Source organism: Haematobia irritans, chromosome 4, assembly GCF_050003625.1.
Source record: "Haematobia irritans isolate KBUSLIRL chromosome 4, ASM5000362v1, whole genome shotgun sequence".
Lineage (NCBI taxonomy): Eukaryota > Metazoa > Arthropoda > Insecta > Diptera > Muscidae > Haematobia > Haematobia irritans.
In genome coordinates this window covers 7614106-7629086 of record NC_134400.1, presented here as the reverse complement: position 1 = coordinate 7629086, position 14981 = coordinate 7614106, and the positions used below count along the sequence as shown (strand labels likewise).

Below are 14981 nucleotides of genomic sequence, written 5' to 3'. Positions count from 1 at the left end.
TGGACAATAGACCTCTTACAGAATTCTATAACAATTTCGCACCTTTTTCAACCAAAAGGTAAAGACTATAGATTGTCACAAAATCATATTTACCCTTAATATTTGAGAATATTTCATATACAAGGCTTTGTTTTCTCTTTGCTAGCACAAAGAGGACTTTCTACTTTGACATGTGTAAATTTTGTGTATCCTTTGTCATTAGCGGATATTTGATCCTTTTCATACCTGTCATTATTTCAGACTTAGTTGTCAACTATGGCAGGCAATGCCAAAAATGATTTTACGCAAAACTATAGAAGAGAGGGCTCTATCTCCGACAGAAAATTACACAATTGGGTATTATACCAAGTGTCGATTGAGAAAAAGGTCACAATTTAGGGATTTTCAAAAAGGGGTTTTGCAAATTATGTTACTTGTGGAGCACTTTACGGCTGAAACATTTTCGATATCGAATTTCAATCAGAGATTTCTCTTTTCATTGGTTGGAGTTTTGAGTAATCAAATACTCATTAGAGAATTTTTCTGACCAAAATTTACTGCCTAAAGAATAAACTCAGGGAAATTTTGACAAAATTTTCCATAAAAATAAAATTTTGACAAAAATTTCTATATATATAAATTTAAAATTTTCTATAGAAATAACATTTTTAGAAAATTTTCTCTAGTAATAAAATGTTGACAAAATTTTCTATAGAAATACAATATTGCCCAACTTTTCTATAGAAATAAAATTTTGACAAAATTTTCTATAGAAATAAAATTTCGACAAAAATCTCAGACAGAAATAAAATTTTGAGAACATTTTCTATAGTAATAAAATTTTGACACAATTTTCTATAGAAATACAATTGTGAGAAAATATTCTATAGAAAAAAAATTTGCAAAAATTTTCTATAGAAATAAAATTTTGACAAAAATCTCAATAGAAATAAAATTTTGAGAACATTTTCTATAGAAATACAATTGTGAGAAAATATTCTATAGAAAAAAAAATTTGCAAAAATTTTCTATAGAAATAAAATTTTGACAAAAATCTCAATAGAAATAAAATTTTGAGAACATTTTCTATAGAAATACAATTGTGAGAAAATATTCTATAGAAAAAAAAAATTGCAAAAATTTTCTATAGAAATAAAATTTTGACAAAAATCTCAATAAAAATAAAATTTTGAGAACATTTTCTATAGTAATAAAATTTTGACAAAATTTTCTATAAAAATAAAATTGTGAGAAAATATTCTATAGAAAAAAAAATTCTATAGAAATAAAATGTTGACAAAATTTTCTATAGAAATAAAATTTTGAGAATATTCTATAGTAATAAAATTTTGCGAGAAAATATTCTATAGAAAAAAAAAATTTGCAAAAATTGTCTATAGAAATAAAATTTTGCAAAAATGTTCGATAGAAATACAATTTTGACAAAATTTTCTATAGGAATACAACTTTGACAAAATAGGAGTTTTTTGTTTGTTTGACAACTCAGGTTTGTTGAAAAACTATTAAATTTTCATTTTTCCTAGAATAAAAAATGTCCGATTCTCCCCCTCCCGAACGTTGTTCCAATTCAAAATCAAATCTCATCGAAGTTCAACATGTGGGAGTAACGGCTAAACTATCATCTCCGTTAAAAGATCTAATACGTATGATGGATTCTTCCTCCACTGAAACGGATAGTAATCAGCCCTTATACGGAGATATTCATCATAAGAATTCTACAAAATATGATAAACTGTCGAATGATGTGGTCATAGAATCAAACGATTCAACCAAAACCGAGAATTCTAGGATACTCTATGAAATGAGGGCAGAACCAAATAAAACATCCAATGGAAGGGAGCTATCGGTAACACCTTCAAAGATCGAATTTCAGTTATACACACGAAACTCAAAACGACTACGGAGTAGTAAATCTGCATCGTCTTCAAATAAAAAGAGATCGAAACGTAAGCTATTTGAAAGAAAAGCCAAATCGAAATCTGTTAAAGATGGCAGCCCAAATTTATTTCAACGTTTACGTCATTCTTTTGGTGAGATGGCAAATGGTACCAAATCGCAGTTCCAACAAACACCAACGGTTGATCAAATATTCTCCGAAATAAATGAAACAGATTTCTTGGGTTCCTACTTGCCGAAAACTACTTTGGCAGGAGAAACTCGCATTGGGATTTATCCTTTTGATCATGGATGTGCCGAATACCTTAAGACCCACGATTGCCCGCCCCACATTCATTCCCTGGCCTTGGCCGAACGTACCACCCATTATGCAACCAAGTTTTGGGCTGAATTCTTTGGAAGTCTTCATATTGGTGTGACATTTATGGTCACTTTTCTATTGCAAAGTTATCGATTTATTTTGTACTCCTTGATCAACACTCTATTGGTTGGAGTGCTCAATATGACCTCGGACTATTTACTAAAGCCATTGTTAATGGTAATTTTCAATGGTTTTCTACAGCCACCATTGATATTTTGTTTCAATATTCTGACAACCACGAGAGATATTTTAGAGCCAATTGCGGATACCATCAATATTTTTTTTAAGCCTCTAGCCACAGTGGGACGAAGTGTTCGTTTAGTACATGTAACTCATAATAAGAAAAATATAACGAAAAATGTTTAATTTAAATGTTTTTTAAGCTAGAATTATATTTTTACTATATTATTATATTATTATACTTTTATTTGTATTAATTACAATTTTTATATGTTTAAATAAACTGGCAGGGCGAATATTGTATGTGGTATTTGCATTTGATTATTAAAACATATATGTACATTACAATACTATACAAATTTCTACAATCTAATCTAACACGTAGTTTCTTTCATCATTTCGATTCCTCATCTCTTGTTTTCAAAACATGCACAAAATCATCGGCATGTTCATTCATCACTGTTGAACGATATATCTTATGGTGTGGCATCACGTTATTATAGCGGTTTTAAACATTGGTCAACGGCGTAACATCAAATCTCCATCGACTTGGCTTTCTTTGTTCGCGATTTGTTTTGACGGACGTGTTTCTTGCTTCAGTTTTAAATTAATAATTTAAAAATTTCGCAGTGAACGCATATTAATTTTGGCAAGTATTATACCATAGTTTCATAGTTAGCACACATAGCCATAAAATTCATTTAAAAAGTGTGTTGATAGATGCATTTTGAGTGATAATCTCTAAAAACAAAATAAGGTGAGTGTTACAGTGTTGCCATCATTTTCCTGGCTATTGTTCCCAAGTTGGGACGCTTTCGTCCTCAATTTAAATTAAAGTCCCCAAGAAATTGTTGAAAAAATAGTAAACAAATAGGCTCTGCTATATAAAACATTTAATGGCTTTAATCTACTTTTGGTCAGCGTGTAGATTTTTCGATTATAAACACAAAATATCATAATCATCATTTATATTGGATTCAGTACCAGAGCTGCCAATTTTGCCGTTTTTTTTTTACTCAAAAATAGCAAATGCCGATTTTCCGATTTTTGCCCCAAAAATTACGATAAAATTTCGTTCAAATGGTAAGAGCCAGGAAAAGAGAGCTTTTGCTAGAAATTTCAGACATGTGAGAGCTATGCCACATTTTACAGTATTAGTATCACGGTTACCACTCATGCCAAAAATAATCCACCAAAATTTGAAGAACATTTTACCAAAAATCTATCAAATTAAAAGAGATTTATTTTGACTGATCAAATTTTTGTGTTTAGTATATAAAAAATGTTGTTTTATTCGAAAAATTTTTGTTAACATTTTATTTCTACAAAATTTTATTTCTGTACAAAGTTTTGTCAAAATTTTATTTCTATAGAAAATTTTGTCAACTTTTTATTTCTATAGAAATTTTCTGCCAAAATTTTATTTCTATAGAAACTTTTTGCCAAAATTTTATTTCTGTACAAAGTTTTGTCACAATGTTTTGTGAAAATTTTATTTCTATAGAAAATTTAGTGAACATTTTATTTCTATAGAAAATTTTGTGAAAATTATATTTCTATAGAAAATTTTGTCAAAATTTTATTTCTATAGAATTTTTTTTTGTCCAAATTTTATTTCTATAGTAATTTTGTCCAAATCTTATTTCTATAGAAAATTTTGTCGAAATTTTATTTATTTCTTTATAAAATTTTATCAAAATTCTATTTCTGTAGAAATTTTTGTCAAAAACTTATTTCTATAGAAAATTCTATCAAAACCTTATTTCCATAGAAAATTTTTTCGAAATTTTATTTATTCCTATATAAAATTTTGTCAAAATTTTATTTCCATAGAAAATATTGTCAAAATTTTATTTCTACAGAAAATTTTGTCAAAATTTGTATAGACCAAATTTGAAAACAAAAAAGAAATTAAAAAAGTTGATTTTGTTGTGTTCTGTCTTTAATGGCTTTCTATACAAAACTCTATTCTCTTTAAAATGCACCCTCCTAACCTGCCTTTAATGGCTTTCTATACAAATTTCTATTCTCTTTAAAATGCACCCTCCTACCCCCATTTATTTATTGTTTTTTTCACAACTTGTGGTAAAGTAGATTTGTTCCCAATTTATATTCATTTTTCACAGAATAGAATCTCATCTCAAAATAAAATCTCATCTAAGTTCAACATGTCCGAGTAACAGCTAAACTATCATCACCACTAAAAGATCTAATAAGAATGATGGATTCTTCCTCCACCGAAACGGATAATAATCAGCCATTATACGGAGATTCTACAAACTATGACAAACTGTCCAATGATGTGGTCATAGAATCAAACGATTCAATTAAAACCGAGAATTCTAGGATACTCTATGAAATGAGGACAGAACCAAATAAAACATCCAATGGGAGCAAGATATCGTTGACAGCTTCAAAGATAAAATTTCAGTTATACAATCTAAACTCAAAAAGATTACGGGGTTGTAAATCTGCATCGTATTCAAATAAAAAGATATCGAAACGTAAGCTGTTAGAAGAAAAGGCCCAATCGAAATCTGTTAAAAATTGCAGTCCAAATTTATTTAAACGTTTGCGTAACTCTTTTGGTGAAATGGCAAATGGTATCAAATCGACGAAATTCCAAACTAAACCAACCAATGATAAAATATTCTCCAAAATAAATGAAACTGATTTCTTGAGTTCCTACTTGCCGAAATCTACTACGGGAGAAACTTGGATTGGAATTTATCCTTTTGCGGAAAGTACCACCCATTATGCTACCAAGTTTTGGGCTGAATTTTTTGGAAGTCTTAATATTGGTGTGACATTTGTGGTCACTTTTCTGTTGCAAAGTTATCGCTTTATTTTGTACTCCTTGATCAACACTCTATTGGTTGGATGGCTCAATATGACCTCGGATTATTTACTAAAGCCATTGTTAATGGTAATTTTCAACGGTTTCCTACAGCCACTATTGATATTTTGTTTCAATATTTTAACATCCATAAGAGATATTTTAGAGCCAATTGCTGATACCATCAATAATTTTTGTAAACCCCTAGCCACCGTGGTACGAAGTATTCGTTTAGTACATGTAACTTATAATAAGAATAATATAACAAAAAATGTTTAATTTAAATTATTTTTTTTTAATATTATTTAATTAAATAATTATTTGCCAGGGTGAACGTCATATGTGGCATTTGCATTTTTAACAATTTGATTATTAAAAAATATATATTACAATTCTGTACAATGTAATCTAATATCTTATACACATTACACTTCCAAAATCCACTGTAACTAGATTTCAACTGTCATTTGCTTTTAGTAGATTTCGAGCCTAATGTGGTTGAGCTATAACACGAAGGTTTTTTTCATCATTTCGAATATAAGGAATTTTGATAAACAAGAGCAATGTCATAGTCATGTTCATTCATCACTGTTGAACGATATATCTTATGGTGTGGCATCACTTTATTATAGCGGTTTTAAACATTAGTCAGCGGCGCAATATAAAATCTTCATCGATTTGGTTTTCTTTGTTCACTAACCTAAACCTAACCTTTGTTCACGTTAGACAGGGTTGCCAGTTTGTCCGATCCGACCACAATTGGTCCAAAAAATTAATTTTTTAATTTGGTCCGATGGTCGGACCAAATGGAATTTGGTTGATTTTGGGTCAAATCGGTCCTTTTTTTAAATTTTCTATAGAAACAAAATTTTGACAAAATTTTCCGTAGAAATAAAATTTGGACAAAAATTTCTATGGAAATAAAATTAAAAAAAATCTATAGAAATAAATTCTGCCAAAACAGAACTTTAAAAAAAATTTGTATAGATAGAAAATTATTCAAAAATTTTGTTCAGGAAGAAAATTTTTTAAAAATTTTCTATAGAAATACAATTTTGACAAAATGTTTATAGAAATAAAATGTTGACAAAATTTCCTATAGAAATACAATTTTTACAAAATTTTCTATAGAAACAAAATTTTCTACAAAAAAAAAAAAAAAACAATTTTTAACAAAATTTTCTATAGAAAAAAAATTCTGACAAAATTTTCTATAGAAATAACATTTTCTATAGAAATAAAATTTTCTATAGAAATAAAATTTTCTATAGAAATAAATATAAATAAAAATTTTATAAACTTTTCAATCGAAGTAAAAGTTTGGAACAATTTTACTATCAAATGATATTAATTTAATTTGGAAAATGGTCCGCTTGTACGAATTTTGGTCCAATTTCGGAAAAATATTGGTCCAAAATAAAAACTCATTGTGGCAACGCTGACGTTAGATTTGTTTTGACATAAGTTTCTTGCTTCGCAACGCTGAAGTAAGTCCCAGTTCCTTCAGTTGTTTTTTTTAAGAATTTATTATCATTTCATAGTGAACGCACAATAATTTTGCCAAGTATTATACCATAGTTTCATAATTTGCAGACATTTTAACTATAAACTTGATTTAAAAAGTGTATATAATAACCTACAAAAGCAAAAGTGTGTGAGTGTATGTGCAAGCGGGAGATTAAGAAAACATAAATTGGAATTTGCTCCCAGTGGTAAAAGGAGATTTGCAAATAAATATGCATACTCTGTGGCAAAGATTTCAAAATCGTGTTTTCCAAAATCTAACAGCTACATATTTCCGAGGTTTGTGTTTGATTATAGCCAACCACCTGCCATTTCTCCCAATATAAAGGGTGATTTGTTAAGAGCTTGATAACTTTTTTTTTTTAAAAAACGCATAAAATTTGCAAAATCTCATCGGTTCTTTATTTGAAACGTTAGATTGGTCCATGACATTTACTTTTTGAAGATAATTTCATTTAAATGTTGACCGCGGCTGCGTCTTAGGTGGTCCATTCGGAAAGTCCAATTTTGGGCAACTTTTTCGAGCATTTCGGCCGGAATAGCCCGAATTTCTTCGGAAATGTTGTCTTCCAAAGCTGGAATAGTTGCTGGCTTATTTCTGTAGACTTTAGACTTGACGTAGCCCCACAAAAAATAGTCTAAAGGCGTCAAATCGCATGATCTTGGTGGCCAACTTACCGGTCCATTTCTTGAGATGAATTGTTCTCCGAAGTTTTCCCTCAAAATGGCCATAGAATCGCGAGCTGTGTGGCATGTAGCGCCATCTTGTTGAAACCACATGTCAACCAAGTTCAGTTCTTCCATTTTTGGCAACAAAAAGTTTGTTAGCATCGAACGATAGCGATCGCCATTCACCGTAACGTTGCGTCCAACAGCATCTTTGAAAAAATACGGTCTAATGATTCCACCAGCGTACAAACCACACCAAACAGTGCATTTTTCGGGATGCATGGGCAGTTCTTGAACGGCTTCTGGTTGCTCTTCACTCCAAATGCGGCAATTTTGCTTATTTACGTAGCCATTCAACCAGAAATGAGCCTCATCGCTGAACAAAATTTGTCGATAAAAAAGCGGATTTTCTGCCACTGATTTTGGTAATAAAATTCAATGATTTGCAAGCGTTGCTCGTTAGTAAGTCTATTCATGATGAAATGTCAAAGCATACTGAGCATCTTTCTCTTTGACACCATGTCTGAAATCCCACGTGATCTGTCAAATACTAATGCATGAAAATCCTAACCTCAAAAGAATCACCCTTTATTAAACAAAAAATGTCAAATGGTCGGTGGGGGGTAACGGATGCAGTTACCACTGGCTCGTGGGGTAACCGGGTATTATCACGTGATTGTGTGTGTGTGTGTGTGTGTATAGTGAATGGAATTTATTAAAATAGGGCTTGGCCATATATAGAATGTGATCCAAAGTGTTCTAATATGCAATTAATATAGAAATCAATGTTTATAGCCACGATATATAAGTTTGTGTTAATTGTGAATTGTTTCGTCGTTCTTGTTTGTTTTGTTTTTGTTATGTTTAGTTTTACCATCATTGTTGCCATACATATCGAAAAAGTGCTAACATATCCTACATAATGTGGACATTTTTTGTTTTTGGTTAAATTCGTACCAATTATCGCTAATCTGATTTGGATGACTTGTGCTCCATTTTACCACCATTATAGTAAAAACATGTCCTGTATCACATAATTGTTTTTTTGTTTGTTTGTTTTAGAAGTGGTCTGAATTCAAATTGTTTTGAAGTGTTACGTAATTTTTTTTATCTATCAAATGCCAAAAAAGATGCCATAAAAACTTGCAAATTGTTATTGGTTTATGTCTTTGCTAAGCCATACCCATTGTTTTATTTAAGTGTAGTAAAGATGTCGCTAGTATTATTTCTATAGAAATGAAATTTTGACAAAATTTTTTATAGAAATAAAATTTTGCAAAAATTTTCTATAGAAATAAAATTTTGCAAAAATTTTCTATATAAATAATATTTTGCAAAACTTTTCTATATAAATAAAATGTTGCAAAACCTTTCTATAGAAATAAAATTTTGCAAAAATTTTCTATAGAAATAAAATTTTGCAAAAATTTTCTATAGAAATAAAATTTTGACAAAATTTTCTATAGAAATAAAATTTTGTCCAAATTTTTTATAGAAAACAAAATTTTTTATAGAAATAAAATTTTGACGAAATTTTCTATACAAAAAAAATTTTGCAAAAATTTTCTATAGAGATACAATTTTGCAAAAAGTTTCTATAGAAATAAAATTTTGCAAAAATTTTCTATAGAAATAAAATTTTGCAAAAATTTTCTATACAAATAAAATTTTGCAAAAATTTTCTATACAAATAAAATTTTGCAAACATTTTCTATAGAAATAAAATTTTGCAAAAATTTTCTATAGAAATAAAATTTTGACAAAATTTTCTATAGAAATAAAATTTTTACAAAATTTTTTATAGAAATAAAATTTTGACGAAATTTTCTATACAAATAAAATTTTGACGAAATTTTCTATACAAATAAAATTTTGACGAAATTTTCTATACAAATAAAATTTTGCAAAAATTTTCTATAGAGATAAAATTTTGCAAAAATTTTCTATAGAAATAAAATTTTGCAAAAATTTTCTATAGAAATAAAATTTTGCAAAAATTTTCTATAGAAATAAAATTTTGCAAAAATTTTCTATAGAAATAAAATTTTGCAAAAATTTTCTATAGAAATAAAATTTTGCAAAAATTTTCTATACAAATAAAATTTTGCAAAAATTTTCTATACAAATAAAATTTTGCAAAAATTTTCTATACAAATAAAATTTTGTAAAAATTTTCTATAGAAATAAAATTTTGCAAAAATAAAAAAAAAATTCTATAGAAATAAAATTTTGACGAAATTTTTTATAGAAATAAAAATTTCTATAGAAGATTTTTTGTTTGGTAGTTTTTTGATCGATTTTTCTACAAATTTTGGGAGATTATTTTTGGCTCGAGTGGCAAACGTGCTCACTGAACAAATATTTGACAGAAATTAAAAATATAATGCAGCTCATATTGGAGAGTTAAACACCAGTACATGCTGTGTTTAGCAGTGCTGCCGCTAGTCACAAATTGAGTGAAGTAGATTTTGGAAAAAAGTGGAGTAGATTGAATAAAATTGAACTAGCATACATTTTTCGGATCAGATCGGAGGTCGGATGATATTGCAAATGGGCCATATCGGTCCACTTTTACGTATAGCCCCCATATAAACCGATCCCCAGATTTGGCTTGCGGAGCGTCTAAGAGAAGAAAATTTCATCCGATCCGGCTGAAATTTGGTACATGGTGTTAGTATATGGTCTCTAACAACTGTGCAAAAATTGGTCTACATCGGTCAATAATTATATATAGCCCCCATATAAACCGATCCCCCGATTTGGCTTGCGGAGCCTCTAAGAGAAGCAAATTTCATCCGATCCGGCTGAAATTTGGTACATGGTGTAACTATATGGTCTCTAACAACTATGCAAAAATCGGTCCACATGGGTTAATAATTCAATGATTAAAACCGCTATGTTCATCATAATTAAAGGAATAGGAAAAACAATTACGTAATATTGGGAAAAATTTAAAAATTTGAAGCAGAACAAAAAGTGAAGCAGATTTTTGGAAGAAGGAGTGACGAAGTAAATTTTGTGAAAATGAAGCAAAATACTTCGATTGAAGTAGTAGCGGCAGCACTGGTGTTTAGTGTATTTGACTGCAACACTGAACACACTATATATAATACCAAACATGGTATTTAGATATTTCGAAAAAAGTTCATCCAGATACCATAAAGCCAAGGACCTTTCCACGATTTCCTAAGCTTTAATCTTTTTGGATTCATTAAGCTTGAGAGATGCGAGATAAATAGCTGGCAGACATTTAAGCCTTGCATTTAAAATTTCAAAATCGATATCTTTAGACTCTTAGGTACTAATTTCTGAATTTCTAAAAACAAATGAAAAACTCTCAAACACTGGTTCTACTTCTACTAACATGTAGCGATTATTTCTTTCTAGGGTATTTGTAGCAAACTATTTTCATCCTGGTCTTCATTATATTCTGTTATTTTATGTATATTAAAAGTTCACAGCCTTAATTTTTTCTCTATTCACTTTCTTTTTGTCTTCTAATTTTAGCTCAAAAATTACGAAAAGTTGGATTTAACGGTATGCATACGTAAGTATAAAAACTTTTAAAATACTAAATACGACGTATACTGCTGTATTGGAAAATAGTAAGAATTTGTTTATAATTTTAAAAGTCTGTTTATTCTCGTCAATCTATTTCGCCTTCCTCAATATACTGGTATGTTCCGATATTCGGAATCGCAAAATTTTCCTTTGGCGACATTTTCTTAACCCTAAAAAGTAGAAATTTAAATTTTGGCAACAAATACTCAATGAATTGAAGTTCGATAGTATCTCGATTTTTTTTTCTTTATAAGAAAACTAAATTCTTGCGATTTGCGAATCCAAATATCGGAACAAAGTGATAACCGATCTAGAAAAAATTAAGTGGTTTCGTAACAGCGGTAGTAAACCCATTTTTTGTCTAAAATTTAATTTTAAAAGTCTTACTATTTTTTGTCCACAGTAGTATTATGTAGCATCATGTTTTTATTACACTAAATGATTTTTTTGTTTTACTAAATAATTGGTTTTCTGATTTTTGTTTTTCTCCATTTTATTTCAGATCGGTGGAAGATTTAAAAATGGACCGCATGAAGGTCAAAATACTACCAGCATTGCAAGATAACTACATGTATTTGGTGAGTTCGGCATTATGGTATTCTTTTAATTTCATTGGTTATGGAATAGTTGTCTGGTTTCATTTATGTTTATATGCCACGCAAATAGTTGATAGGTGTAATATTGACGTCGAGGTACTATTTTTTTTCAAAATCATAGTCCCATATGGGAGGACTTTATGCTATGGGAGCGTTACGACCAGTCTGGTGTAGATATAGTAGGGTACATTAGGTCATTATCATAGTCTGTTAATTCAGGCATATCTATAAGAATTAAGCTTAGTTACCACTTATAGAAACGGTTTTAATGCTGGCATACTAACATCACATCCTCAGCCACATTTTTTCACTAACTGGAGTATTAAAGGTTGCAGACATACAGAACAACCAGATGGTATACCCACTATAACTTCAGTATTCCACTGGGCCATATTGTAGACCAAGATCCACCCTTATAAAGACATTAGAACAATGGTGGCCATTGGAAATTTTGAAAAAGTAGAAAAAATTACATTTTCAAAAAAAGGTCGCACAAAAAAGTCGCATAATTATTAAAAAGTCGCTTTTATTTCTGAAATTTTTTTAAAACCTTTTTATTACAAAAAAAAAATCCATAAAACAACACAAAAACAAAAACAGGCACAAAACACTTCTACCTCTAAAGAGTATCGGATTGTACCGATTTTGTGCCAGACACACCCGTTTTTAAGTTGAAATATATGTATTTGTATTGTAAAGAATTTTTATAACAAATTTTACTGTAGCAAAAATTATAACAGTTGAATGAAATGGTGTGCAGAGAAACAACGACTGAACAAACCAGAATATCGTGTAGGTTAGGTATAGGTATTCAGTCCATTCTAATAAGTTCTCTCTTATCAATGAGTGCAGCCCGATTCTATGTTTAGCTCAATGAAAAGGGAATTTCTTTTTATAGCCGAGTTCGAATTTCACGGCTTTCACATAGCGGTGAAACTACTTAGAGAAGCTTTTAAACACTCAAAAATGTCACCAACATCGCAGAGATGATCCACCACTTTTTTCTGTTTGGTCGATACTGGCATTGAATCCATGAGCCTTTGTATGCAAGGCTGGACATTGCAACAAGTTGGCAAGTCACATATTTCGGATATTTTAAAAAAAGTCGCATGCCGACAGAAAGGTTGCAGAGTCAGAACGGCGTTTAATGCACTCCGAAATATCACCAGCATTTCTTAGAAACTTTTTGGTGTTTGTTCGAAACTGTGATTGAATCCTTCGCCCTTTGCATGCAAGGTAGCCATTACATCACGATTAGTTCCAGTGGAGCAGGGTACTATCATTTAAAATGGATTCAACCTGTAACAAAGGGACATGATGTCATTATGCGTCCCGCAGTCGCTTGTCCTACGAATCCTACTTGATACAACAGGAGTTGGTCTAGCGTCTAATTGCTCATTCTAGAAATTGGTTAAAATATACTTAGTTGAGTAGCTTAATAAAGATGCTATTATAGCAACAATGTGACTTGATTGGATGTTAATTTTTTTACCCTATCCACTTTTGTACTACCGTGCTAAGTGGCAAGTGGCATTCTTCTTATAGTCGGGTACGAATGTAATTTCGCGTTGTGTAAAATCATTTAGAGAATCTTTGATATAATCAAAATAATCATCCTTGGACAAAATTTTCCTATTTGGTTGAGATTGGTGTAGAATAGTTCAAGAATTTATATTGCTTAGGGATTGATAGCAATTTTCGAATGGCATTTGACCACCATGAAAATCAGCTATAAAACAATCGAAAATGTTACTAGAATTACAAAGAGGACATAGATAAACCGTTGAACAAAATTCTCGTGATCATCTGGTGTTGAGAGTAGGATCTCATAATCATTCTTGTATTCGATCTATGGTAGAGGTTACCTAAAATCACCACACACTCTCACTTTTTTTGTGCCATTCTGCTATTAATACTCTAAAAACCCATATCAAAATTGTTATTGTATACAGATCGTTTGCGATGCCACCAAAGAGGCTGCCATTGTTGATCCTGTGGATCCGGAATGCGTTCTTGCTGCTGTGAAACAGGAAAATGTAAATTTAACCAAAGTCCTTACCACACATCACCATTGGGATCATGCTGGGGGAAATGAAAAACTTGTGAAAATGCATTCAAAATCTCTACAAGTCTATGGGGGCGATGATCGTATTGGTGCTCTCAACTGCAAAGTCAAACAAGACGATGCCTTACAAATTGGAGACCTGAAAGTTACTTGCCTCTTTACACCGTGTCACACCACAGGTCATATATGCTATTATGTGGAAGCACCAAATGGTGAAAGATGCGTATTCACCGGTGACACTCTCTTCCAGGGTGGTTGTGGTCGTTTCTTTGAAGGAACTGCTGAACAAATGTATACCGCTCTCATCGAGAAATTATCTGCTCTGCCCGATGATACTAAGGTTTTCTGTGGCCATGAATATACATTGCAAAATATGTCCTATGCCCGTCATGTTGAGCCCACCAATGACGACATCTTGAAGAGGATCGAATGGGCTAAATTACGTCGTGCCACCAAATCACCCACTGTGCCATCCACCATAGCCGAGGAGAAATCCTGGAATCCGTTTATGCGTGTCCATGAGGCCAGTGTACAGAAACATGCTCAACAATCGGAGCCCATACCAACTATGGCTAGTTTACGCAAAGAAAAGGATAACTTCAAGGGTTAGTTTCGATCAATGTTAATTCGGGAAACGGTTGCTGCTTTTGTTTGTCTGAATTAAAGTGATTTTGTTTGTTTTTTTTTTTTTTCAAAAATACTAAATGTCCAATTTCATTATTATTTTTAATGTTATTAATATGAAAATCTCAATTTCAGCCCATTTATAAATTTTGTTGAATTTTTGTTGTGGTAAGCTTTTTGCCGAATTTTGTTATTTTCTTTTTTCATTTAATACTAAAACCTAAGCGCTCAATTGGAATTTTTGCAAACTTGTGATATACGAATTGAATTTATTGAATTATTGTATATATCTACTACAACATTTTGGCAATATTTGTCTTCATTTCGATAGAATAAAAAAACGTTTTGGTATTTGGTAAAAAACTACAACCGAAAGGATTATTATTTCGTTTGAATTCAAACATCAATTTTTGTTCTCAATAAATTTAAAAACAACAAACGATAGCGTCTGATGAAATGAACTTGGCAGTGAAATGGAACTAGCCATAATTGCCTCCTATCTAAATGTGTTCAAGTCCACTTATGTCTACAGCTATGGAAATATCCAATTTTTCTTCATCAATAAGGGTAAGTTAGTTCCAATTTCCAATGTAAGGAACTTTTTTTTTCTTCCCAACAGAAATTACCAAAAAATCGTTATCTAAATATAATATAGAGTTTTTTTCTGGC

General features: G+C 30.6%; 3 protein-coding genes across 5 annotated transcripts; all 3 read left to right on the top strand.

Moving 5' to 3' along the window:
* The first annotated feature begins 1520 nt into the window (after positions 1 to 1520).
* Positions 1521 to 2740, top strand: LOC142234190 (uncharacterized). The gene has a single exon (XM_075305277.1). It carries the CDS (start codon positions 1532 to 1534, stop codon positions 2621 to 2623), a length of 1092 nt encoding a protein of 363 aa, XP_075161392.1. The 5' UTR covers positions 1521 to 1531; the 3' UTR covers positions 2624 to 2740.
* A 233-nt stretch (positions 2741 to 2973) lies between these two features.
* On the top strand, positions 2974 to 5558 carry LOC142233821 (uncharacterized). The gene is made up of 2 exons (XM_075304868.1): positions 2974 to 3086; positions 4564 to 5558. Exon 2 carries the CDS (start codon positions 4656 to 4658, stop codon positions 5550 to 5552), a length of 897 nt encoding a protein of 298 aa, XP_075160983.1. The 5' UTR covers positions 2974 to 3086; positions 4564 to 4655; the 3' UTR covers positions 5553 to 5558.
* On the top strand, positions 3172 to 14681 carry tzn (hydroxyacylglutathione hydrolase tenzing norgay). Of its 3 annotated transcripts, none has more exons than XM_075304867.1 (5): positions 3172 to 3194; positions 10974 to 11013; positions 11530 to 11605; positions 13576 to 14293; positions 14448 to 14681. In XM_075304867.1, exons 2-5 carry the CDS (start codon positions 11006 to 11008, stop codon positions 14456 to 14458), a joined length of 813 nt encoding a protein of 270 aa, XP_075160982.1. In that variant the 5' UTR covers positions 3172 to 3194; positions 10974 to 11005; the 3' UTR covers positions 14459 to 14681. The 3 variants fall into 3 exon arrangements, with proteins under 3 accessions (XP_075160982.1, XP_075160981.1, XP_075160980.1); XM_075304866.1 differs by lacking the exon at positions 3172 to 3194 and adding an exon at positions 6705 to 6760; XM_075304865.1 differs by lacking the exon at positions 3172 to 3194 and adding an exon at positions 6767 to 7076.
* Positions 14682 to 14981: the final 300 nt, after the last annotated feature.

What these genes read in the sequence shown, in the direction of transcription:
- LOC142234190 (XM_075305277.1), top strand. Translation starts at nt 1,532, where the DNA reads ATGTCCGATTCTCCCCCTCCCGAACGTTGTTCCAATTCAAAATCAAAT.
- tzn (XM_075304865.1), top strand. Translation starts at nt 7,010, where the DNA reads ATGCATACTCTGTGGCAAAGATTTCAAAATCGTGTTTTCCAAAATCTA. An exon ending in AACAGCTACATATTTCCGAG is followed by an intron (nt 7,077 to 10,973) that starts GTTTGTGTTTGA and finishes TTCTAATTTTAG; the next exon opens with CTCAAAAATTACGAAAAGTT. An exon ending in GGATTTAACGGTATGCATAC is followed by an intron (nt 11,014 to 11,529) that starts GTAAGTATAAAA and finishes ATTTTATTTCAG; the next exon opens with ATCGGTGGAAGATTTAAAAA.
- LOC142233821 (XM_075304868.1), top strand. Translation starts at nt 4,656, where the DNA reads ATGATGGATTCTTCCTCCACCGAAACGGATAATAATCAGCCATTATAC.